At 34.4% G+C, this 25,648-nt stretch overlaps 2 protein-coding genes across 2 annotated transcripts in view; one reads left to right on the top strand and one right to left on the bottom strand.

Moving 5' to 3' along the window:
- Nucleotides 1–4,599: 4,599 nt before the first annotated feature.
- LOC141839270 (phospholipase D alpha 1-like) lies at nucleotides 4,600–6,999 on the bottom strand. Its single transcript, XM_074726984.1, has 2 exons — nucleotides 5,488–6,999; nucleotides 4,600–5,117 (listed from the first exon to the last, which is right to left on the bottom strand). Exons 1-2 carry the CDS (start codon nucleotides 6,863–6,865, stop codon nucleotides 4,684–4,686), a joined length of 1,812 nt encoding a protein of 603 aa, XP_074583085.1. The 5' UTR covers nucleotides 6,866–6,999; the 3' UTR covers nucleotides 4,600–4,683.
- Nucleotides 7,000–14,634: 7,635 nt separating this feature from the next.
- Nucleotides 14,635–25,648, top strand: part of LOC141837382 (protein MEI2-like 2) — a 14,283-nt gene continuing 3,269 nt past the window's right edge. Inside the window, exons 1-2 of the mRNA XM_074724796.1 lie at nucleotides 14,635–14,751; nucleotides 17,545–17,756. Of these exons, the coding sequence (XP_074580897.1) occupies nucleotides 14,635–14,751; nucleotides 17,545–17,756 (329 nt within the window). The remainder of the gene's footprint in view (nucleotides 14,752–17,544; nucleotides 17,757–25,648) is intronic.

The following is a 25,648-nucleotide window of genomic DNA, read 5'->3' as shown; positions in this document are numbered from 1 at the left end:
TCACTCACCAAGTCTTCCTTGTCTAGCCTCCAACCAGAACTTCCTTTGTCTAGTCTCCAATAAGGACTTTCCCTGCCTAGCCTCAACTAGGACTTATCCTTGTTCGATCTAACCGACTAGGACTTTTTGCTAGTCACCTAATCAAACTAACCTGACGAGACTTCACTCACATTCAAATATCAGGTCTTATTTGGATCAACCTTTGATCCAACTGATCAAACTTAGGTGTATTCTCAAACATCGAAACTCTGGAGACAGACTAGTGCTCCTTACACCAACAATCTCTCCCTTTTTGATGTTTGACAATTTCTTAAGTTTAAAATCAGGTTGGGTTTATTGGTCTGGAAGAAATCTAGATTTTTAACTTAAATTTCTTCTCCCCCTTTTCATACATCAAAAAACTTATTATATTGCATTAACAATTATGTTATATTCTAACCACAACTTAGCCTTGACAGTTCTTAAAAGACCATAATACATTTTTAAAATAATTTTAAAATAATTTTTTAAATGAGTTTTTCTATAAAAAATTTCATATAAGTTTTCAAAAGATTTTCAAACCAAGTTTTGAAATGTGTTTTTGAGATATAAAGTAGATGATTTTTTTAAAAAATATTTATTACTCTTTCAACTAGAATCTTCCTCTTAACCTGATACGTTCTTAGGATTTTTTGTTAATCACAAAGCAACCTTTCTATATGTCTTAGGGTTAGACCCAAATTAAAAGAATAATTTTAAAATAATTTTGAATATGAATTTGAAATGGTTTTCAAAGATTCTTTAAAATTTTTTCAAGGATTTATAAAAAATAATTTTGAATAGTTTTGCTTTATTGATTTTGGATCTCCCCTTGATCTGACACTTCTTTAGAGCTCCTTGTTACCCATAAAATAAACTTCTTATATGTCTAAGAAGTTAATTCAAGTCAACAGAACAAATAATTTATGATTTTCAAAAAAAAATTCAAAACATGAATTTTAATTAAACATTCAATTTAGACTTCCCCTAAATTTGACACTTCCTTAGGGCTCCTTGTTGATCATAAGACAATCTTCTTATGTGTCTTAGAGGTTGTTCCAAGTTAAAAGATCAATTTATAAAATATTTTATAAACATGAGTTTTCAAAAACATATTTTCAAAGAGATTTTCAAGTAATTTTTTAAAAATATCTTTTAAAAATAGAATCTTTCAAGGATAATCTCCCCCTCAACTAGACACTCTCTTAGGACATCCTTGTTGACCATAAAGAATTTTTGCCTATGTGTCTTAGGGTTCTTAGACATAGTGTTGACCTAAAGTTCTGTGTCTAAGTGTTGATCAATCAATTTTCAAAGATATATATTTTTGAAAGCTATAATATAAGTACACACAGTAAGCATGAATCTCAAATAATTATTAAATTTTAAAAATAGTTAATTTTTGAAAAAGTTTTTTAAAACTTTGTACTTTATTGTCCTTATCATCTCACTCATTCTAAGTGCCTCAGTACATGATATACAGGGGTTACCTTATGAGTTTTATGAGAAATTATGTCAATTTTATCTTTATTTATTTAAGTTAATTCTACTGAGTGTTTGACCTTTTGTTAGATTTAGGTTTAACTGTTAGTTAGTTAAGTTCACATTTCCAAAATTAACTTCCAGGTCGTGGTGAGGCAGGAGTCTTCTTGGTTATCAAAATAACGATCATTTCCTTAGACAAAGTCTTTTTAAGAAATTATGACTTTAATTAACTTCTTGAAAAATCCTGATCTAACTAGTCTAAGATATGACGAGGTAGCTTCAGTTAGGTCGTCTTAGCTAAGTAGATCAAGCAAGGTACTCCTTACCCTACTTGACTACCTAGACTAAGCTTCCCTTACATACTATCATCTATTGGTGCAAGGAGCACTAGTCTGTCCCTAGAGTTTCGATATTTGATAATACACCTAGGTCTGGTCTGTTTGACCAAGGGTTGATCTAAACAGGACCTAATGTTTGGATGTGAGTGAAGTCTAGTCAGGTCAGTTTGACCAGAAGACTAGCAAGAAGTCCTAGTTGAGGCTAGGCAAGGAAAATTTTAGTTGAGGCTAGGCATGGAAAGTCCTAGTTGGAGGCTAGGCAGAGGAAGTCCTGATCTAGAAGATTTGGCAAGGAAGTCCTAGTTGGAGGCTAGACAGTCCTAGTTGGAGGCTAGAAGAAGTCCTGATCTAGAGGATTAGGCAGGGAAAGTCCTAACTAGAGGTTAGGCAAAGAAAAAGTCCAAACTGGATATTTGGCAGGTGAAAAGTCTACCTATAGAAGTGACTAGTCCTAACTGGAGGTTAGGCAAGAGAAAGTCCAAACTGGATGTTTAACAGGTGGAAAGTCTACCTATGGAAGTGACTAATCCTAACGGGAAGTTAGGCACGAGTAAGCCAGTAGGTTAAACCTATAGGGTAAGGCTTAGGTAAGCCTGATAGGTTAGACGGACTACAAGTAGGCTTAAGGTGCTTGCGTGTTTGTATGCTTATCTTGTAGGAACCAGGAGCTGGAAGCAAGATGAAGGAAGCATAAAAGGAACATACAGAAACAGTCTGAACCAAGCTCGGGGTCAACTCAGGTCAAACCCGAGTTGACTGGATCCGAGCGCTCGGATGTTATTCCAGGCGATCCGGAAGGTTTAAGCGCCTGGATAGAGGCTCCATGGATAGAAAAGAATCAGATCGGATCAGATCTTATCCAAGATTGCCCGGATAAGAATCCAAGCGGCCGAAAGACTCTATATAAGGAGGTTGAACATGCACCACAAGGACAATAATTCTACGTTCATTCATCATCCCGCGGTGCTGCTGAACGCGAACGGAGCCATGCTCGTGCAACCGGAGAAGTTCTAGGAGGAGTGCGTGGCGCTCAGGACTTCCGGATCGACTACGACACGTTGTTTGATTATTCTTCTTACGTCTTACTTATTGTACTTATCTTTATTATTTGGGCTGTAAGATGAGTTTCTCCACCTCCAAACGAAAGTTCAGAAAGGAGACCATTAGTGGGCGAGCGCTTCTCGTACATAGACATTGGACGTACTAACCCTGGAGAGTTAAGAATCAAGTAAATCCATGTGTCCCTATTATTTTCCTAATATCCGCTGCAAGTGTATTTGATAGAACGAACGAGAACGACGTACGCACTATTCACCCCCCTCTAGCACACACCTAACAATCCTACATCATCTTCGTCCCACCCTGGTACTATGTTGGGTAAGTATCAACCAATCATTTATCCTTAACTAATCATTCTAAATTAAGCAGTAAGTAAACATGATGACATGATATTTATGTGTATATAAAATAAAGCATATGTATGTACATGGCAGATATGTATAAGTCAATCAAGACAAGTAATTTTTTTAATTTCTAATAATGTATCAAATTTTTGATTTAATATATTTCGTGTGGACATGCGAATGTGTCAACTCACTTTGACACATTTTGAATTTTATTAAATTTTATTTCATTTGATAATATTTTAAATTAATTTCATAATTATAAGTATTTTATTATAATTAAGTTTATATATTTTAGTTATATTTATTTGAATTATTATTAATTTATTTTTAAATTATTAATTTATGATTTGAATTTTTTATTTTTTATTGAATTATTAATTTATTTTTGAATTAATTAATTATTAAATTATTAATTTGTTGTTGAATTATTAAGGGTTGATGATTTAATTTTAGATTTGAATGGTATTATATTCTATAATTAAATAAAATTTATTGATAATCAATTTTATTATTTAAAGTCAAATTTTTAAAATTTAAATTTAACTTATTAAAAGTATAAAATTGTTTTCTTGCATTTTGAGATTTAAATTCATATTTTTTTGAATTTAATTTTAAATTTTTAAAATTATTGATTGTTTCATAATAAATGATACACGGTTGTAATTAATTTTATTATTTAATTTTGGATATAAATTTGAATGAATATTTTTAAAGTTTGAAAGTTTATTGTAAGAAATTTTAAGATTTAATTTTAAATTTTTTTCATTAAATTATTAATTTTATTATTTATCTTAGTGGGGTTTGAATTTATCTTATTATTAGAATTATCTTAATTATTTAATTCTGAGTTATTAATTAAATTTAAATTATTCAACTTATCTGGATGATTATTAATTTTATCTTATTTGGTTAAATTATTATTAATTTTTAAATTTATTAAATTAATTAAAATTAAATTATTCAATTATAAATTATCTTGACTGAATAGGTTCAAAAATTAATTTAATTTTTTATTTATTTATACTAAATCTAAATTAATTAAATTTAAATTATTAATGATTAAATTTATTAAATTTAAATTAATTAAATTATTATTTAATTTAAATTTATTCAAATTAGATAAATTTTTATTATTAATAATATTTAAGTTTTAATTTTTTTAATTAATTAATTTATTTTTATAAAATAAAATTTTAAATTTATTTAAATTTTTTAAATTTATTAATTTTGAATTATTTAAATTGATCAAATTTGAATTAGTCAAATTATTTAAATTATCTAAATTTGAATTATAACCAAGATGATTATAGTTTTTGATACGTAATGATCACTATTGGCAATGCTAGGCGATCTCAAAAGACAAACCAACATTGTATAGATAAATACATAAATAGATAAACAGATAGTTGGCCAAACACATTAACATCATCATGTACTTATGTAGTGAGGATGGGTGGAAGATAGTCAGACTTAGTACCAAGGACTGGGGCCCTGGTATCAGGAAAGCATTTCATTCCAGGCAACTCTGTAATTGTACCGTCAGCAGTGACTTCAATGGGATAGCTAAGAAGATGCCCTGGGAGGTCACGCTCTAAGTTATCACTTGCATATAAATCCCAGTATTTATCTGCAATCCTATTGATCTTCTGAGTACATTCTAGACTCTCTGGTTGGAGGAAGACGTCGTCAACCATTCCAAGGTGCTCATACCAGAGGGCCAGCCGGAAGCCATGAATCTGACCTCTTGCTGGCTCTCGAGATGATAGATGATATGGTTGATATGCCCCCATAGCAATTTCAGAGTCCCTACCTCCATCCATTGACCTCTGGTTGATGTTAGCTGACCCAATTATGATATACTCATCATCCACTGAAACACAAAAGTTTAAAGTAATTAGGTTCTCATCCGTGTTAAACAATTTAGTGTCAGACCAAAACCATATACAGAATGTTTGAGTTGACATGTTATAGAAATAGTAGCTTGTTGACAAGACAAAAATAGTGAAACCCACAAATTTCCAATAAGTAAAAGTCACTTCGACCAACAAAGAATAAAAGTGGAAAAAGTGTAGCGTGACTAGCATAAGAGTTGTAGTTTAATGGATATTAAGACTTACAGATTTTCAACAGAATGATTTCCAAATTAGAGAAAAATTTGTGTATGACAATAAAGTGTACCAAGGGAAAAAAGAGAAGTTCCAAGATTAAGCAAGTGAATAATAAGTGTGGAGAGAAGGTACCTATCATCATCTTTGTATGAACATAAATCATGAACCGCCTAGCCTCCTGAGCCCTACTATAATCAGTGTCTGGTTGTGGTTTCTCTACAGGTTCATACTCTCCACTATTCATTACCTCACGATTTCCTAAGCAGAAAAATTTCAGATAATCTTTTGGATTTGCTTCAATTCCTTTCGCTTGGAGAGCTTCTATGATGTCAGTATACATCATCTCCATTGTTCGCCGCTGCCAATCTAAGATTGCTTGAACTGAAGCACTTTCTGGCACACCCTCTGGCCACATTGGAATAACAATATAGACAGCAAACTGTTCTCCAGATTCAATCTTACTAACAATCTTTAAAGACAACTCCTTGGGGATAAGGTGCAATGCATCAATTTCCTCACGCCTGATGCCATCAGCTTTCCATGCAAAAGAGCTACCAAGGAAGTACTGGTTTTCAATATAAATAAAGTTCTTAGCTCTGCGGATGGCATGTATGTAAGCATCTTGAATACTTCTATCAATGATATGATCCTTGCCACTTACAAGTCCAACTCTAGCAGCATCCTCTGGCTTATCAGGGAAGCCAAAAGCAGCACCTCCATCAATAGACCTGAAAAGTTGCACATTCCAAGTTTCTTTGTCCTCTGGGAACATGACAGGAGAAGGAGAAACTATGATATCAGAGAGATCCCGGAGCTCAACAAGTACATCTTTTCCTCCCTGCCTTCTCCATCTTTGTTCGAAGTTGTATAAAACATCCCAAGCAATAGGTCCTTCAAGCCTCGAGTGAATATCATGCCAAGGTTCTCTTGGACCACCTTTTCTTATGGATGACTCACCAAAGTTTGGCTGATGGAAGTCATCATGATGAGCAGTGTCCAATGTCCTGAACAGAGAATGATATTGAGTGTCATATCTGCCATCACAAAGATCAATTCCCCCAACAAAGCTCACTATCCTTCGTCGCTGTGAAGCCTTGTTAGGCATTTCATGATCAACAATGACAATCTTTTGATGATGAGTAAACATGGTCGCAATTTGGAGGCCTTTAACAAAGCTTCTACTATCATCAGGATTTCGTGGGCACAAAACACAGTGCACATCTGTATCACGGAAAAATATCGCAGTATCCTCATCATGGGTTGCCATAAGACCATCTTTGTTTAGCAATCCTCCTGAGGTTCTATCATCCCAAACAAGCATGAGGACCTTCACGCCTTCACTGGACTTTCTCTTTAGTAGCTGTCCAAGAGTGACATCTCCACCAGGCCTAGGCCTCTTTAAGTCCCTTAACAATGTAATTTCTGTGTACACAGACCACCCAGCAATGTATATAAGATGTTGAGCATTGCTAATTGCATCAAAAATATCCTCCCAGCATCTACCAGGCATGTAATACTTCCCATTAGCAAGAGGTATTTGAGGAATAAAGTTGTCGGGGACGTGAGCATCCTGATAAAGGGTGACTTTGCAACCCTGCCTCTGAGAGAAAAATGAATAAGGCACACCAGGATATTTTGCACTTCTTACCCCCTTTGCCCAGTTTCGATCAGCTAAAACATTGAAAAATTGTAGTTTCACATGAATTTTAGCTTCTCCGACTGGATTCCGATTTTGATCACATATCTCAAGCCATCTATCAACCTCAGCACCAGGAAGGATCTCCTTGACAGGCAAATAAGCCCTTCCAATTAATGTTGCTCCAATAGGATTGTCAATTTTTACAGTGAAGATGACATTTGCTGCCAAATGGGCACAGTATATGTGAAACGATTCATACCAACGTGGATTAACAGGTTCATCTGAAACTGTTCTGGTTCGACCTACTCGTGCCTTTTCCAAATCGATGGTGGCGTAAAGTTTGGTAGAGCCCTTGCCTATACCCACAGTGTCCTCAATGCCTTCAACAAGCTGACAGAAAAAATTCAAGGAACAAACAATTGTCAGAAAAAAAGGAAGGAATCAAAAAACAACACCCTGCACCAACAAGAACACCATGCTGTTGTAAGATGTATTATTGCTAAAAGTTAGCCCACAAAGAAATAGAAAAATATCATCAATGAGAAAGAAAACACAACTAGTTGGGAAGAGAGAAGCAATTTATGAGATAACACCTTGGGTCAAAATAATTTGGTTTCATGGCTTATAATGGATTGTATAAAGCGAGTAGAAACTCAGAGTTTCTTCAGTGTGATAGACTAGCACCCTTCACAGGCCGTCACTTCAATGAAAACAAGAAAGGTGTCCTGGATAGCTGTTGCAGGATTAAGATTTAAATCTTCAGTGTTCAGAAATATACCAGTTGACACTTTGGCTTCAAAAAATTTCTAAATTTGGATGAACTAGTCGGAAGCATCGTCTTACAAGAAAAAGGTTAACAAATAAATTATAAAAATAGAAATGTTAAACATGCTAATTATGCACAGTTTCATGCATACTGGTCAGTTTCATGCTAATTAAAAGTATGAATGATGAATGGCAGAACTTAGATTAAGGATAAGGGGGATGGTCCATGGCCTGTAGCTATGAAATGTCATGTCCTACCATTGCATGAAATTTGAACCTTTGTTTCCTCCAGTGCAATAAAAATTAGAGCCGGAAGCAAGATAACACTAACTTATCAAGGAGAGTACTTAACCCAGAATAACTCATGCATCACAGAATAAGTTACTACTTGCAACTCCAAGCAGGGAATACTTAACCCAATTAAGTTACTACATGCACAAGATAATGATTTATAACATTGTGATGCTACTAAAATGTTGAACCCAAAGTTAACCCAGAGTATTTGCAACAAGATTTATAAGAATAACCAAATAAATAATTTGAAATTTGCCCTTATCCAACTACTAAGTAATATATTGATTAAAACTACTGAGTTTAGTAGTTAATTTCATGCTAAATATAAAATAAAATAAAATAAACAACTAATAATCTTGCAACTAAAAAATGACAATAAAATTTGAAACTGATCAAGAATCCTTAACATTTGTTAGAAAGGCAGGCACAGAAACAGAATAGAACAGAGCATGCATTTATGTTTAATCCTCAATGATATCAAAAGGTGAGCCCTAAGCCATAAAGAGAGCACTAATTGAATAATCTTAAAGCAAAATTCCACCAACTCAATAGAGAAGAAAAACTAACAAAGAAAGAAATCCATAACTATAGGAGTAGCACATTAGCCTCTAGTACAGACATGCTCCTTCTATTCTTTTTACTGAAATTAGCAGCAGAACGTCCAAATAGTTCAGAATGCTCACATATATATACCTGCTCGATGAACTCGATGTATCTAGAAACACCATCTTTAAATTGAGTTCCACCTCTAGGGAAAACAAGGTAATCATCAGATCTCCGTACCCAGTTTTGATCTTTCTTATAATCAATAAGTTTTGTGTGAGGAACATTAGTATACCAAATCTGCATACCATAAAATAGCCGATTTTAGTAAGACTCACACGTTGAATGATAGGTTAAGCTCCAAACGACTAAAGTATAATCCAATGGCAAGCATGAGTTTCACCATTTTTTATACTATTTTTCACACTTAACAATGCTCCATATTTCTAATCTATAGAAGTCAACATGATTTCATCAACATCAATGAACTTTCCAATAAATACGAAGAAAGGGAAATTTTCAACAGAACAAGGTGAATACTATTGCTGAAGAGAAGAAACTTGGAAATCAATCGATGATGTAGAAATGAACAGTTTAACAAAAAAAAGATCCTGAAGGGAAACAATGTGGTCTATAATCCTAGGCAGATGCTAACTTATCATTCCATATTTTTTTTCAAAGTGGTAGCACTTTCCTTGTCCTAAATCAGTACATGTTAACATGACTTGTTGGGATGTATACTATAAGCCTAGCTTTTGTATGAACATCTATTTTGAAATAATTTAAAATGAGAATCACTTTGGTCAAATGTTTGCATTTTATATTTCTGATATATGTTAATGCAGTTGTCCACTTAATTTATATTGTAGATAACATGGTGTGTGGTGTCACACAGAAGATCATGTTATCAGTTTCTTATAAATTATAAATAGTAGCTCACAACCAAGATGGATTGGGACAAACCATTGGAACGGTTGTAGTGTAATTGGTATTAGTTTATCTTGACTATAAAATTACACTAGTACACTTTGTGTGTATTGAGCAGGACCGTTTGAGGTCGTTCGATTTATACTGACTATATAATCGAACTAGACCTCTGTTATTATGGATGTGCATGCTCTTAATCTCTATATAATAACAAGCACATATACTTAGTATTTATTTCTTTAATTCATCAAAAGGTGAGATTTATTCATTAAATTAATAGGCCCGATGAGTTGGAAGATAGTGCTATTTATATGGTGTGTTGTTGATTATAGAAGGAATCTGTGTCTTAATTATTTAGGCTGATGATGTCCCCCTTGAGGAGCTCATAAGGATTATCATGTAAACCCTGCAGGTGGACTTAGTCCGCATGATAATAAAGTCGAGTGGTACTACTCTTGGATTCAGAAGTTAATTAATTGAGTTGTCAGTAATTCAATTAATTGACGGGCATACGATATCTTAAACACAGGGAGATTAATGCACTCATGATAAGAAGGAGCTCATATTGTAATATGGAATTGGTGCGGTAGTTCAATAATAACCCTTTAGTGGTATGAGTTATTATTGATGGACTTGAGTTGGGTGTTCAAGGAGAACACAGGAAGCCCAAGCCCATCAGGAGGCCTAAACCAATTCCTCCTCTAGGTCCCTATTTTAGCCTTTGGATAAAGCCTCGTATCCACCCAATGAGATTCTGTTAGAATCCTATTAAGAATTCTGTTAAGAATTCAGTTAGAATTCTGTTAAGAATTCTATTAGAATTCTATTAAGAATTCAGTTAACAGAATTTGATTAATTCTAAATAGAATTATGTTAATTTTATTATCTAATAAAATTTTATTAAATTTTATTATCCAATAAAATTTTGTTAAAATTTTATTATCCAATAAAATTATGTAAATTTTGTTATACAATAAAATTATATTAATTCTGTTATTTTTTCCTAAACTTTCTATGATGGCAAAGCTATAAAAAGGGAGGAGAGGGAGAGGCTAAAACACAACTTACATCTTATTTTTAGCCTCCTAGGGTCGGCACCACCTTCAAATCCCTCCCCCTTGTTGAGAGCTTCTTCACCTAGGGCCGGCACCCCTCTTCTTCTTCTTCTCCTTGGTCTAGGGTCGGCGCTCAAAGAGAATTCTTCTCCTTGCTTGAGGCCGGCGTTCAAGCTCCCCTCCTTCTAGAGCTAGGGTCGGCGCCCCTCATCCATTGAGTTGTGGCCGGCGGTTTGAAGAGGAGAAGAGGAGAGGAAGAGAAAGAGAAGAAGCCTTGGTTCTCTCTTGTTGCTATCGGTTTGGAAGAAAGGATTAGAAAGAATTGGGTGGAGTTTCATCTTGGTAGATCGTCGCCCACACGACGTCCAAGAAGAGGAGAGGAATACAGCAGAAGATCAAGAGGTCTTCGGGTAACGAACATCTTCTATACAATCTCAAGAAGAAAGGTATGACTTATTTAATTCCGCTGCGTAGTTATTCCTTTCATATCTTTTGTATGGATCCTGAATACCAACACAAGAGTTCTATCGATCCTATGCTTCGATCAAGGTGTGCTTTGATTGGTCAAGAACTTGCTTGATTAATCAAGCACATGTCTGATCGAAGATGTAGGTTGCTTGGAAAAGTTCTATTCCTGAAAATTTTTGTCTGGCAAGAATTGAACGGAACAGAATTCCAGGCACCTTCACAACTATCAATGACAATTTACCCACAATATTGGGAATTATAATCGTCACATCGCACCATGTATGATGTGATGATCAAGCAACAATAACCAACATTTTACCATGCTAAATCAACATGCATAAGTATTTGGATCTCAACTGATCACCGATATCATAAACCAGAGATAATCAACAATATTCAACATAGATAACAAAGGGTCTGTACAAGCAACGATATAGATGTCACATAAGATCAATTGAATCAAGGACAAGCATAGAATCAACAGGAATATGACTAAGGTATTCAGCCAACAACAATGGAATAATAGCATGCACTAGAAAAGAATTACTCTGTAGTGACCAAATACAGGGATTACCCACTTGGTATGACGAACGTCGATATAAGAACCCTCAAATACAAATCTCCATATAACAAGATCAACAAATCAAAGTCTTGCAATTTAAAAAATACAACATCCTCTAAATACAATAATCTATTTAATTTTACAACAAAGTAAATTCCCTACACAATTTCACATCTAGCCTCAATCGGATTTAACCTAACCCAAACAATTAGATCCATGCCAATTGTTACATCCGGATCTAACTAACCTAATCAAATCAAATTAATTCAAAACCAACAGTAAACTAACCTGATCTCAATCACCAATAGAGATCAATCACCAACAGATCAATCACCCACAGATCAATCCATCAACAACCGAACAAGCCCAACAACAACAAACTACTCCCAATAGAAACCAACATTCGGAACCATAACACTGAACAAAACCAAATTCATCAAACCCAATCACCATCAGCCACCTCCAATAATCACAAATAAACCCTAATTCCACCCGATTCTCAACAGAAACAAACACATCCTAATAGAATTCACAGCACCCGATCACCATCCAATAATCCATGAACAAAACAGGACCAAAATCCAAGAAATCTCAATCTCCATTCAGAAACCAAATCAAGGTAATTCAACCTAGAAGAATCGGCTTTACAAAGAAAGCTTACCTCAGATAGAACCCTAGAAATCTAGCTCTAGCTCAGCCGCAATGCTTCACGATCAAGACTTGCCTTCCTCCATTGATTAACTACTTCCAACAAATCAAGATCGACAGCTCAGAAATCTGAACACAAAACCCACAAGAAAATCACACGCACTAGGAATTCGAGCTTATCGGTCGATCTTCCCCTCCCATCCGAGCTTCTCGTTGCTTCGCGCTGATCGCTGCCACCCGATTAGATCCCAAACACCCCAGTAAGAATCTTAGACTCATCATTTGGAGCTATGATCGCCAGTGATCCACTACAACGTCTGCCCAGCCTTGGATGCGCACGATCGCTCGATCGGGAGAAGAAGAAGGAAGGAATCACATTTTCGCGATCAGGAAGAAGAAGTCGCACGGCTTTAAAAACTCCTTAACGAGTTAATGGGTTTAACCCAACCCGACCCATTAACCATTATCTAATTGGCTGGCTAATTGGGTTGTTAATTGGGTTAAGTGGGGTTGGTTTAATTGGGCTCTTATTTGGGCTAAGTGGGGATGGTTTAATTGGGCTCTTAATTCTAATCATACTTAATTAGAAATAATAGATAGATTACACATGGATTAATTCCCCGTTAATCCTTATCAATTAGGACTAAATTATTTACAATTAACCCCAAAATTTCTCGTATCTTACACATGATCATGCTCAAATAAGTCAATATAAGATATTGAGCTTATTTGGTTAAGTGAGTCTACTTGGACAAAAATTTATAAGGGGATGACATGGTCTATGCCTCATGGATTAATCTAAATATCGAAGAGAGAAGGACCAAGTTATACAAGATAATAGACACAGAAAAGCTAGGTTGGATCTCGATATTCTCATCACTTAGGTAGCAATGATGCATTATAAGATGTCACTTATTATTTATGTATCTAAAATATTTTTTTTAGATACATTGCTAATGTTATGAGAACCTATTGAGTTACACAAAAAGAACATGTTGATTTGAAGATGAGTTTATTTTAGTTTGACTAAAATATGATGGATCCTAAGATTATAGGGTTAAGTCTAATCCGAGTAGACTCATTGAGTTAGACTCAAATGAATCCAACTATTGGATAATTGGATTGAGTCTAATCCGAATTAGACTCATTGGATTAGACTCACCACCAAAGAGGATTAATGGAGCATTGTGAAAAGGAGAGTAAAAGGCAAAAACCTTTTGTATTCATTGGATGAACTTTTGTATTCATTGGATGAGTACAAAAGCTATTTTTTTAATATATTTTTGAAGATGGTCATTTTTTCTAGTCTCCTCTTCTTCTCCTTTTGGCTGATTCTTCCAAGTTCTAGCATAACAAAGGTGGTTCTTCTCTGAAGGCTGAGTTCGTACAACAAACAAAGGACATGTTCATGTGGATACCGAAGAGACGCGTCCATTCTGATCATGCTGAGATCTGTTAAATCAAAATTGTTATCGGGGATTGTTACGTTCATGCAACAAAGGTGACAAATAGATAACAAACATGTATACTATATTCGCATAGATCTCTAGAGCGATGGATTTTTGATTTTTTTCATATAAGATCCCTACACAACCTGCCATGTTCATCTTTGGAAGTCTTGGTAAATCAAATAGTAAGGGGCACGACCATGCCAAGAAGCACGACCTATCTATGTTTTTTCGGAAGTCAAAACACTGCTTCATTTCTCATCCAACTCCTTAAATGGTGCAGGGTAGTGTTGGAGGACACCGTCAGACTGTGCACCTCGCTAGAAATGCACGCTTCAAGGCTTTTGACTCTATTTTAGCTCTAAATTAGCGTTCTGTCAATAAAAATATATAAAGAGAAGATCTTCGAACTAAGAGGATTTGAAATTTATACAAAAGAGATGACATGCTAATGTAATGGAATGAATGCATTCAAAATAATATCAAAAATCTATGCATGAATCACACACATTAACTACCATGGGTTGGACATGGATTTTGCTATCTCAGACATAATTACACAAAAACATTAAAACATCAAATTGCAAATGAACAACCAAACCAAAAAAAATAAAAAACTTAAATGAAAAATAAACTTAAATGAAAAACATTAAAACATCTCAAGAAGTGTTTATGTTAGATTATAAGCTTGACCCCTATTGTTCTCAATCTAGAGTACTTAGCTTGAGGATGTTGTGCTTCCCATTTCTCACAATTGGCTCATTAAGGATGTATCTCTTCAACTATTATCTATTCACCTTATAAGATCCTAAGGTATCACTCCATACATCCACGCAGAAATAGGTACACCAAGAAACGAGAAGAAAAACATGTTAGAACAATATAACATACGAAAGGAAATAACGGAAGGAGGGGATGTTTGTTGGCATCATGGAACAAGAAAGATGGCGCCAACGTCGGTGTTGCTCATGTGGATTGAAGAGCGGCATCAACAAGTTTGACACGACGCCTATAGGCAGCGAGGACGTGGGACAACACGAGTATGAGGTAAACAAAAAAAATTTAGATTTTAATTAATGCTTAGGTTATAACTTCAATTAACTCATAGGTATAAATAGGATAATCTATACAGGCTTAGTCAAAAGACTAACCGAATTATCCCATTAACCTAAAAAATTTCTTTCTGAAAATATTCAAAAAAATTTTAAATTTATTTATATATGATTAATATTTTATAATTATTATGATTATACTATATATATTATTGTTTTGATATATAACAAACATTCTTTACCATTTTGATAATTATGAAACACATTGATCAAACATAACCCTTAAACATATTGATCAAATACAAAAACCTTATTTGCACATGGTCATCCTTAACCAGAGGTCGGTTGTACCAATAATAGGTTGATAGGAGTCTATTTAGTCATGAAAAGAGGATACAATTATTTTAGAATGAGTAATTGTTCATGGGGATTGTCTAAACCATTTTACCCTCTATTATGTTGCAAGAAATGGATTGCTGATATTGTTAGATAGTTTGAAATAAATTAGATGACAATGTGAAATTTCTCTCACATGTTATTTTTTATATAAATAATTTTCATGATCATTTAAGTAACCTAAAATAAATTAAATTATCAATATATTTTTATACATAATAAATGCTCCTTTACATATTTTAAATAACTTATTACGTTGAAAGTATAAAAGTTTAAGTTATCCATATCTCATAAAAGTAACCTATGTTTCTATCCATATAAGTAGTAGATCCAATGGACAAATCATTCAATTCCCTTTGAAAATTAATCAAATTTGTGTTTCACATCCATCATAATATTAAAGACATGATGATGGACACAAGGAAAATTAGTTTGGCTATCTTCCTCATGTTATCCATTCTTATTATTCCAACAACATCTAGAGAGCTTGCTCCTGCATCAGCTCCAACCGGAATAGATTTTTTTGAATTACTATGTAAGTTTTTATTGTTTCCATATACATTGTTTATAAATATAAACCTCAAGGCATTTGAATGAAAGAAGCTAAGAGATTAGGGAGGCATTATAGATTTAGATAAGCACCTTTTTCTTTATTGTTCCTAAAACAAAATCTCAAGGCTTTTCTATACACAATATTTGTTTTTGTTTATCATTATCCAATTATATATAATAGATTAATTATTTCTTATTTATTATTTTGTAGTAACCCAGCTTGCAGAAATTGCAAAAGAAGGAGAAGACATATTTTTCCCAAGGAATCAGTTAATTGGAAATCAAAATATGCATTGTTGGCTTTGCTTGGATCCACCTAGAATGTGGGATTAGTCATATCTATAAAGAATAATCATTTCTTAAATAAACTACTTTTAACCATATATAATTGAGCCAAGTGTTTGTATGAGTCAATTTCAAATGATGTGAGATAATTTACATCACATTTTACAATATTAAATACTAAGCCTATGAAAAACTAATATAAGTTTAATTAAAATATTAAAATTAAAAATAAATTTATCATTTGAAATATTATGGAAATTTTTATAATTAAATTTAAAAATACATTAAACTACATTATAGTTTATAACATTATTAACTAAAGTAATGAAATATTAAAGGATGCAATGAACAAGTAAATGTGGTACTATTCAAATAAAATCTAACAATGTTTATAAGTATCAAGATTTGATAACTATAATTTAGTGTAAAAATAGCATCACTATTATATTTATTTTTAATTATATTAGTAATTTTAATATAAAATATGTTTTGAATAGTAATTAGTGTACCTTTTTTAGAATATCAACCCTAAATTAGTTGAGAATTTGAATAATTCAATAAATTAGAAAAAATATATATATGATGATGATAAGAAATAAAAATGGTCAATACTATGAATTATTTTGGCTTTGTAAAAATTACAAATAAAAATTATAAATTATAGATCTCTTAACTAAGACAATTTACTTAAAAGTTTGTCAATGTAGCTTCAGTTCACTTCACCCTCAAGTCACCTCTTTTCTAGTCCATGGTATTATAAAAGTTTAATAAATATTATGAAAGCTATCAAACCTAACAACTCAGATAAATTTTAACAAATATTATGAAAGTTAAAACCATACTAAGCTAGGAATTTTCAATGAGATGTAGTTAAGTAACATATACCTCTTCTATTCTTCCCTTTTGACATGCATAAAAAATATACAAAAATATAATTAAAGCACATGAAATTGATCATAAAAATGTTTCTTATTTTCCATATATATCAAAATGAAAAAAAAGTTCTTATAACCTAAAATAAGTTGAAAGCCCAATTTTTAAACTTCCTTAAAAACTCTAGCAAACTCACAAATGCTTGCTAGTCAGCTAAACAAAGATACAATCAATTGATAATTATCAAAGTGAACTCAATGCTAAATTGTTCAGTAGTTCTAATTTTTCAAAGACACACAAAATATACAAACCTCTGAAAATTCTAAAGTTTCACAGAGAGGTTTACTTTAAAAATCATAAAGTTAAATGAACAATCATCAAAATTTTCAAATTTGATACAATGTTGAAAAATGACGATAAGTTTCAATAAATTCAATATTTAATGCATTAGTTTTGGAACAATTCAACAACAAATCTTTATTTTCAAATACAAATTAAAAATTTATTTAAACTTTTTTATGTGATCATGCAAACTTTGCTATATTTTGAGAGAGACGTAAAAAATGTACCCAAACTATACTACGTGATTATGCAAATCTAACCTTCTAAATCAATGAGGCAACCATAATATAAAGATATTGGTTGAAATTGAACATGGTTGACTTTTCTAAAATACTCTAAGGGGGAGGTTTACGCCGCGCTGAGCGGCGCGGTGGCTGAGGCGATAAAGGGGCGAGGGGCAGTGCCGGTGCCGGCATTCTCGATCCTCGACATGTGCTTCCATGGGAGTCTCCGGCGGCTAGCTGTGCCTGCAGTGGAGATGGTGTTCCAGGATGGCGCCGCCCTGAGGCTTGCGGCGGCCAACATGATGATCAACATGGACGAGGAGACGACGTGCCTAGCCTTTAATTTGCGCCGGCGGGGAGGGTGGCCATCATCGGCAACAAACAGTAGGAGACGTTTAGTCTTAATTTTATCTAATTTTATTATATCTATTAATATTTTTAAAGTATTTTTTATAATATATATCATATTTTTATATATTTAAAAATTAAAAATTTATGGGGCTTACGCCCGACGCCTCGGGGCTTTCGCCCTGTGTGGGCGGATGGTAAACGCCTCACCCAACGCCTTCGCCTTTTAAAACACTGATTCAAAGTTATCAATTAAAACCTTGTTTGATTTAGATAATCGACGATTCCCAAATAATGCTTCATGCACGACACGTCAGCATACGTCAGCAAAAGAGGGCATCCAACCCTGAATTGGAAAACCAAGGAAAACAGAGGTTTTTCTTAATTCCAGGATTAAGATAATTTTCTTTTCAAAATCACTCTTCAACCTACGGCGAAACCCTCCGCCAGTGACTCCCATCCCCGATCGAGAGAGGTGTGTAACAGTACAATTTGCTATAGATGACAACCGAATACGACACTATAGCCACCCCAACTCCAGTGGCCGAAGGCGAAGGGGTCGGAGCGCTGACGGAGTAGCTGTATAATATTTTGAGCATCCGCCGCGCTGCGCCTGTTGCAATTCGAGATTCCCCCTTCGTCTTATCCCTCCTCCAACCTCCTATAATTTGCAGAGCGGAAGGTAGTGCGAGTTGCAAAGATGACGCTCAAATTGCAGCTTTCAGGAAAGATTGGAGGTGTCTCCTTCTTGGAGTCCAGTCGGGGCGCCTTTACCTAGCACAAAGGTGCGACCTTTTTTGTTTTTCTTGTTGTTTGTGAGAATTTGTGTCCGGAGACGCAAGATGTGTGCTTGGATCTGGTACCTTGGTTTTCGTTTCAATTTCGTTGATTTGGGTCGATTTCTCTCGAGTTCCAACCTTGAATTAGCAGCTACGTGATTAATTTGGACTGGTTGTTAATTACATTTGGTTGCATAAATGAATTAGCTGGACTTGAAGAAGTTTGTCTATTTGGTTTCCCTATGGTTAGGTCTTTTCTGTGATTTTTATTTTCTTATTTTAGTTCTGCTCCAGTTCCTTTCTGCAATTGGAGCTTGCAAAAGCGATATATCCTTTTCTTTAATTGTACTTTTAGCTTTTCTCAACAAAATTAGATGAAAAAGATAATATAGTAAATGTCAAATTAATTTTAATTTAAAAATAATTTAAATGATAAAATGAATAATAATTTAATTTAATTTTAAAAAATAATTAAATATCAAATTAATTTAGTTGTAAAAAATGATTATAATTGAACTAGGGGTAATATAGTAAATGTTAAAGTAAGTAATATATTAAAACCTTCAAACAAATAAGGTTTTGTCTCATTACCTAGGATTAAACCAAACAACATTAGGTTATGTTTTATCCCCTATAACCTTGGTTATGTGATTACTTGGTAATCACATAACCAAGGTAATCACCGATGACCATTAACCAAATTCACCCTAAGGAGTAGTGAATTATTTGGGAAACTAATTTAAGTTTGACCTAACTAATTCACCATCAAGAAATAAAGTTTTATTTGAGTGCCCCTATCAAATATCTAAGATAAGATTTTTGTTTTTTAGTTTCCTTGTAACCAATCCTTTTTTTTTTTGAAATTAGGCCTTTGCCTCTAAATGATCATCTAACAATTCATCCATTGTGAGAATAATATGATTTTGCTCTCTCTTGAATTATGCTCTCTTCTTCTTCCTTGGATGTGATGCATGGGACTCCATCGTCATTGATGTTGAGTGGTAGGAAATTTCTATGCGATGCAAATAATTTACATACATAAAAGGAAGTCTCACTTATTTATCAAATTCAAAAACCCTTACTTTAAATTCGGGAGATGGTAGATTTTCTCCAAGTGGGTTGATAACCACTATAGATAAGAACAACCTTGGAGAGAGTCCAACAAACCATCTTTATTTCTAGTGGTAGGTATCAAGTATATTAATTATATATCACGCATATATAACTATCACATTATGCTATCAACTAATTGATATTTGCATAAATATCGAGTTGTCAACTCATTAACATATATACATCATATGTATATCATCCAACTTCGCCCTTATCCATATTAACCTTGGAGGGAGTCCAACAAGTCAATGCTTCAAGTTAAAGTTGACTCATTAATAGTGAGATCATATCTCAATGGTCTGAACATGTTTAATTTTAAGTTGTGCTTGGAGAGAGCCCAACAACCCATGCTTAAAATTTAAAATTTGATTCTAGGTCATATTAATGGAAGGTGTAAGCTTTAAAATTTAAACAAGAGATTTATTTATCTTATTTGGCCTCATCAATTACATACAAAATCGAAAAACTATCTACATACATCTACATGACATAATCATGGTATATCTATTAATGTTAGCCCTAGAGCCAATTATGCGATGATTAATAAGAAAACTTTTGTATCATATTTCATTAATAAAAGGCAAAATTTATGGTTATTATATTTAATTCAGATATGTGCTAGATGAATAAGTATAATAATGTCCTAAGGTAGTAGGTTCTAGTTTATAACATATCAATTGGTTGAATTGATAATAGGAGATTGTAGACATATATATAGAATACTACTCTTAACTATTCCTAGTTAAGCTTTAATATACAAGGGCAGTATTAATGCGTTGAGACTAATATGTAGGTCAACTGATGACTTAATTTCACAAGTCATGGATATAAGATATCAAATTGACATATGGATATATATTAGAGAATATGTACTGAATTGACTCACCATGAGAATGTTTCATGGATTGTCATTTGAGTGTCATAAATATTCTCATAGTGACTATTAGTATAAATAGTCCTTAGACCTGAAATCACTATGGTTCCCTATATAAGGAGTTGTGTACTTTAGTATTGACAAACATCACCTGTAACAAGGTGGACTATAAAGTCAATCATAAGGTATGCAATAAATTATGTGAAAGGATGTGAGTGATGAAGATCAGATCTATCACTTCTATATGATAGAAGTGATATTTGTAGGCCCCTTGATTAACTAGGACTACTAAAATATATGGTCATATTCAAATAAGTTAATATAAGATATTGAGCTTATTTGGTTAAGTGAGTCTACTTAAAAATCAAGAAACATAAAGATTGATAAGGGGATGATACAGTTTATGCCTTATAGATCAATCTAAATATTGAGGATAGAAGGACCAAGTTATACAAGATAATAGACATAGAAAGGTTAGATTGGATCTCGACATTCTTATCACTTGGGTAATAATGATGCATTACTAAATGTCACTCATTGTTTATGTATCTAAAATATTATTTTAGATACATTGTCAACGTTATAAGAACCTATTGGGTCACACACAAAGAACATATTGATTTGGAAATGGGTATATTTTAGTTTGACTAAAATATAATGGATCCTAAGATTATAGGGTCAAGTCTAATCTGAGTTAGACTCAAATGAATCCAACTATTGGATTATTGGATTGAGTCAAATCTGAATTAGACTCATTAGATTAGACTCAACCACTAAAGAAGATTAATATCCATTAATAGAGATTAATGGAGTATTGATGAAAAGGAGAGAAAAAGGTAAAAACTTTTTGTATTCATTGGATGACTCTTTATATTCATTGGATGACACTTCGTGTTCATTGGATGATCTTTTGTATTCATTGGATGACACTTTGTGTTCATTGGATAACCTTTTGTATTCATTGGATGAGTACAAAAGGCTAATTTTATACATTTGGTGGATGATCACTTCTAGTCTCCTCTTCTTCTACTCTTGGCAAAATCATCCAAGTTGCTAGTACAATGAAGTTGGTTCTTCTTTGAAGACTAAGTTCGTGCGACGAATGAAGGATGTGTTCGTGGGGATACCAAAGAGGCATAACCATTTTGATCGTGCTGAGATCTACTGAATCAAGTTGCTGCCAGGATTGTTCCATTCACGCAACAAAGGTGGCAATTCAATCAACCATGTATACTGCATTCGTATGGATCCCTAGAGGGATCGATTTTGTTCCACTACATTTATTTATTATTTTTCACAAAAGATCCCTACAATACCTATATAATATAACATTAATCATATTAATCATGCATAAGTCATAACATAAATTATGGCATAACTCATGTCATCATTGCCATAAATTAATTTAAAAAATAAATATGTTAAAAAAATTGATTTCATAAATTATAATTCTTTTATTGGATTACGAAATAATTTTCAAATCTAATTACACAACTTATTAGGAAATAATTCCAAATCATGAAAATTTCCAATTAAAATTAGGAAATAATTTTCTCAATTGATTTTTCCTAATAATATTAGAAAATAATTTTTAAAATTATATTTCCTAACAAATTAGGAAACTTTTTCAAATGTGAAAATTTTCTATATCATATTAGGAAATAATTTCCTTAGGTAAAATTTCCTAAAAACTTTCAAAAATAACTTTTAGATAACCTACAATACGCTAAACACAAATACCACTATTGGGTTTAGGCATTTTAAAATTTTATTTCACTAAATAAGCAACAAAAGCATAATAATCTATATTATTACAATACATGCATCAAAAATCACATAAGCATATAACGCATGTAGACATAATCATAGAAATAGATGGCAAAAATAAATTATACGTGTTGGATGACGTGAAGCGGAAATAACATCAACTATCAACCTTCAGAAAAGTTACCTCTACTCATATCCACGCTGAGATTTCCATTTGATACTAGTCGAAGGAAGGAGGCAAATCGATCCAAGAGAGAACTTATGGTTCGATTTGATATCCGGTGACTCATAGCAATCTGACGATATGAAGTGAACTGAACAGAGGTAATTATGCCATTATTTGAAGGTCAAATGGCTCGCTGTTGATGAGGGGCAGTAGGCCTAATGGTGTTAGAGTTCTGGCAACAATAATTACTCGTCAAAATAATAGCCAAGGGTGGAGGAAGAAGTACCTCGCGGCTGGAACAACCTTTGCTCTCCGGAGGGTGATCGACACAACAACTCCAACCTGGACAATGGTGGTTGGCTAATGGAGGAGGGGGAGGCCGAAGGCTAGAAGCTGATTGAAGACTGTCGATTGGTGGTCCACTTGGATGGTGGCACAAAGGGGAGAGACCCTTGTGGTAGGCAGCGGTGGCAAGAGGAGGAAGGTGGGTGGCAGTAAGGAGGAGGAGAGGGAAGAATAAAACCTAACTTTAGGTTTTATAATTTCGTTAAATCTCTCTGCTCAGCTATAGTTGTAGCTCCTTTTCACTCATCTTATATCCGGAGGATGCAAATTGATATGGATCATCGATAGCTAGTGTTTCGAACACTATCTCCGTAAACGATATTGCTCCGCTATAGGTGCTTACGGATAGCAGCAATTCATTCCCAAGATACAACGACGACGTCTCAAAATAGTAGCACTTCAAATTCTGAGACCAGCGAACCTTCTCGTAGGCTTTTTGGACTCCGAATGCACAAGATGAGATGAATGCACAAGATGATGAGTAGAATCGATGAATTCGATGATGATTTTCCAGCATCTGGAGGGATCTATTTATACCAAGTGAAGAGGTTGAATACCCTTTGGGTGAGTGGATGTGACCTTTGGGCAGGATCGATCTGGGTCGTCCGATCTGGAGGGTTGTAACCCTTCACATAGCCCTCTTAATCTCATCCATCAGATCTGAAGGGTTGTGACCCTCAGATCTCCCCTCTGGTCATCAGCCGTCGGATCTGGATCCAATGATCCATTCAATCTGACGCTTCAGATCAAGTCTCATCCCAAGCGGTCAGATCGTGACTCTTCGCGATCCAACGCTCCAGATCGCATCACATGCGATCCATCACACCTCTTTGATCAACGGTTGTCATCCGTTTGCCCAGTCAGCAGTCCAGTCATCTCTCCTTACCCACGTGGATGCCACATAGGCATTGTCACGTCACATGTGAGCCTGACACGTCACCCGAGTGCCACGTAGGCATTGCCACGTCATCTGGAGCATAAATTTAAGCTCCTCAATGCTCCTCGATTGTACGTGTGAAGTGCAAAGTGCACCGACAAAGCGCCCATTGCGCGCGTGCGCGTGGCGCATGGTGGGTGGCGGGCCGCGGGCTCACAGGTGCGAGCACCTGCTCGCCCGTGAAAGAGAGCACATGGGCTTTTTGTGTTAACTCCATTAACACAGCATCATTAATAAGGAAAGGAAGCCCATCGAAATTCTCCGATGTGGGACTATTCCCCATGCATTTCCTTATATAACATTAATTAACAATTAATGTTATTCTGGGCTGACTTTAAACAATTAATTTCTCATTCACCCTTAATCGATTTTGAGCAAATTAATAGTCTAAATCTATCTACGCGAAACGTAGATTTTGATTTTGAAGTCAATTACGACTTTCATCGATTGATGGCATTTCTTGATTTTTTACAAAATCATATTGGTCCTTTAAGGCCCCAATATCCAATAATCCCTCACATGAATGGAAATTAATGCAATGCGTGTATGCATGCTGACACTTTACAAGAGTCCAATCGATAAGTCACTGCATCGGGAGAGGTAGCTTGTGGCTTTGAACCTTCCATAGTGGAATGCTATCGAGTATACTAGGCTGCGCAATGAACGTGATGTCTTGAACTGCTCAGCTGTTGGTGTATACTAAGACAATAACACCCACACAGAGACCTATCTCACCTACTTTAGGTTCTCATGGTTGGTTCCATTTCAGCCATGGACACCATCTTGGATTCATGAGTATTTCATTGAAGCGGTCTAACCTCACTACATGTGGTAGGACAACAGCACAAATTCATCCTAGGATTGGGATAGAGATAAAATATCTCATGTGTTGTAACACAACTTCTGTAACTTCGTTGTCCCATTGAACCAAGATTTTGGGATCTCCAATCAACAAGGTTGGGTTACCGCTACAGTCATTTTTAGTTGTAGATTTTTAATCTCATTCCTCTTGATGAGCAGTATACTTGATCTCGACTTAGCCCCTTCGTAAAAGGATCTGTCAAATTATCTTTGGACTTGACATAGTCGATTGCAATCACTCCATTCGAGATCAACTACCTAATGGTATTATATCTACGACGTATATGTCATAACTTACCATTATATATACTACTCTGTGCCCTTCCAATCGCCGATTGACTAGCACAATGGATCAGTACGGCAGGCACAGGTTTCATCAGCTCAGAATATCTTTCAAGAAATTTCGCAGTCATTCAGCTTCTTCAGCTGTTTTATCTAGTGCTATAAATTTAGATTTCATAGTTGACCGAGCAATGCATGTTTGCTTAGTGGATTTCCAAGATACCGCTCCCCCACTGATCGTGAATACATATCCACTAGTGGATTTGGAGTCTTTTGTATCTGATATTCAATTAGCATCACAATATCCCTCTAACACAGTAGGATATTTTCCATAATGTAATTTGTAGTTCATAGTATATTTTAAATATCTAAGAACTCGCATCAATGCTTTCCAATGGGTGTCGTTTGAACTACTCATAAAATGACTCAGCTTGTTGACCGCACAGGCAATATCCGGACATGTGCAGTTTGTGAGATACATCAAACTGCCTATTATCCAAGAATATTTCAACTGCGATATGGGCTCATCATGGTTTTTCGCTAAGTGTTAACTTAGATCCATAGGTATTTTCACTGTAGAGAGATCGTACACATTGAACCTTTTTAATACCGACTCTACATAATGGGATTGTGTCAGAATTATCCCATCAGATGTCCTGAGAATTTTAATTGCCAATATAACATCTGCTCAACCCATATCTTTCATATCAAAATTTGTGACCAACATTTCCTTTATAATCATGATTAT

This window comes from Curcuma longa, chromosome 11, assembly GCF_044706935.1.
Source record: "Curcuma longa cultivar G26 ecotype Majalengka, Jawa Barat chromosome 11, ITB_CL_G26_1.1, whole genome shotgun sequence".
Taxonomy (NCBI): domain Eukaryota; kingdom Viridiplantae; phylum Streptophyta; class Magnoliopsida; order Zingiberales; family Zingiberaceae; genus Curcuma; species Curcuma longa.
This window is presented reverse-complemented; position numbering and strand designations above follow the sequence as displayed.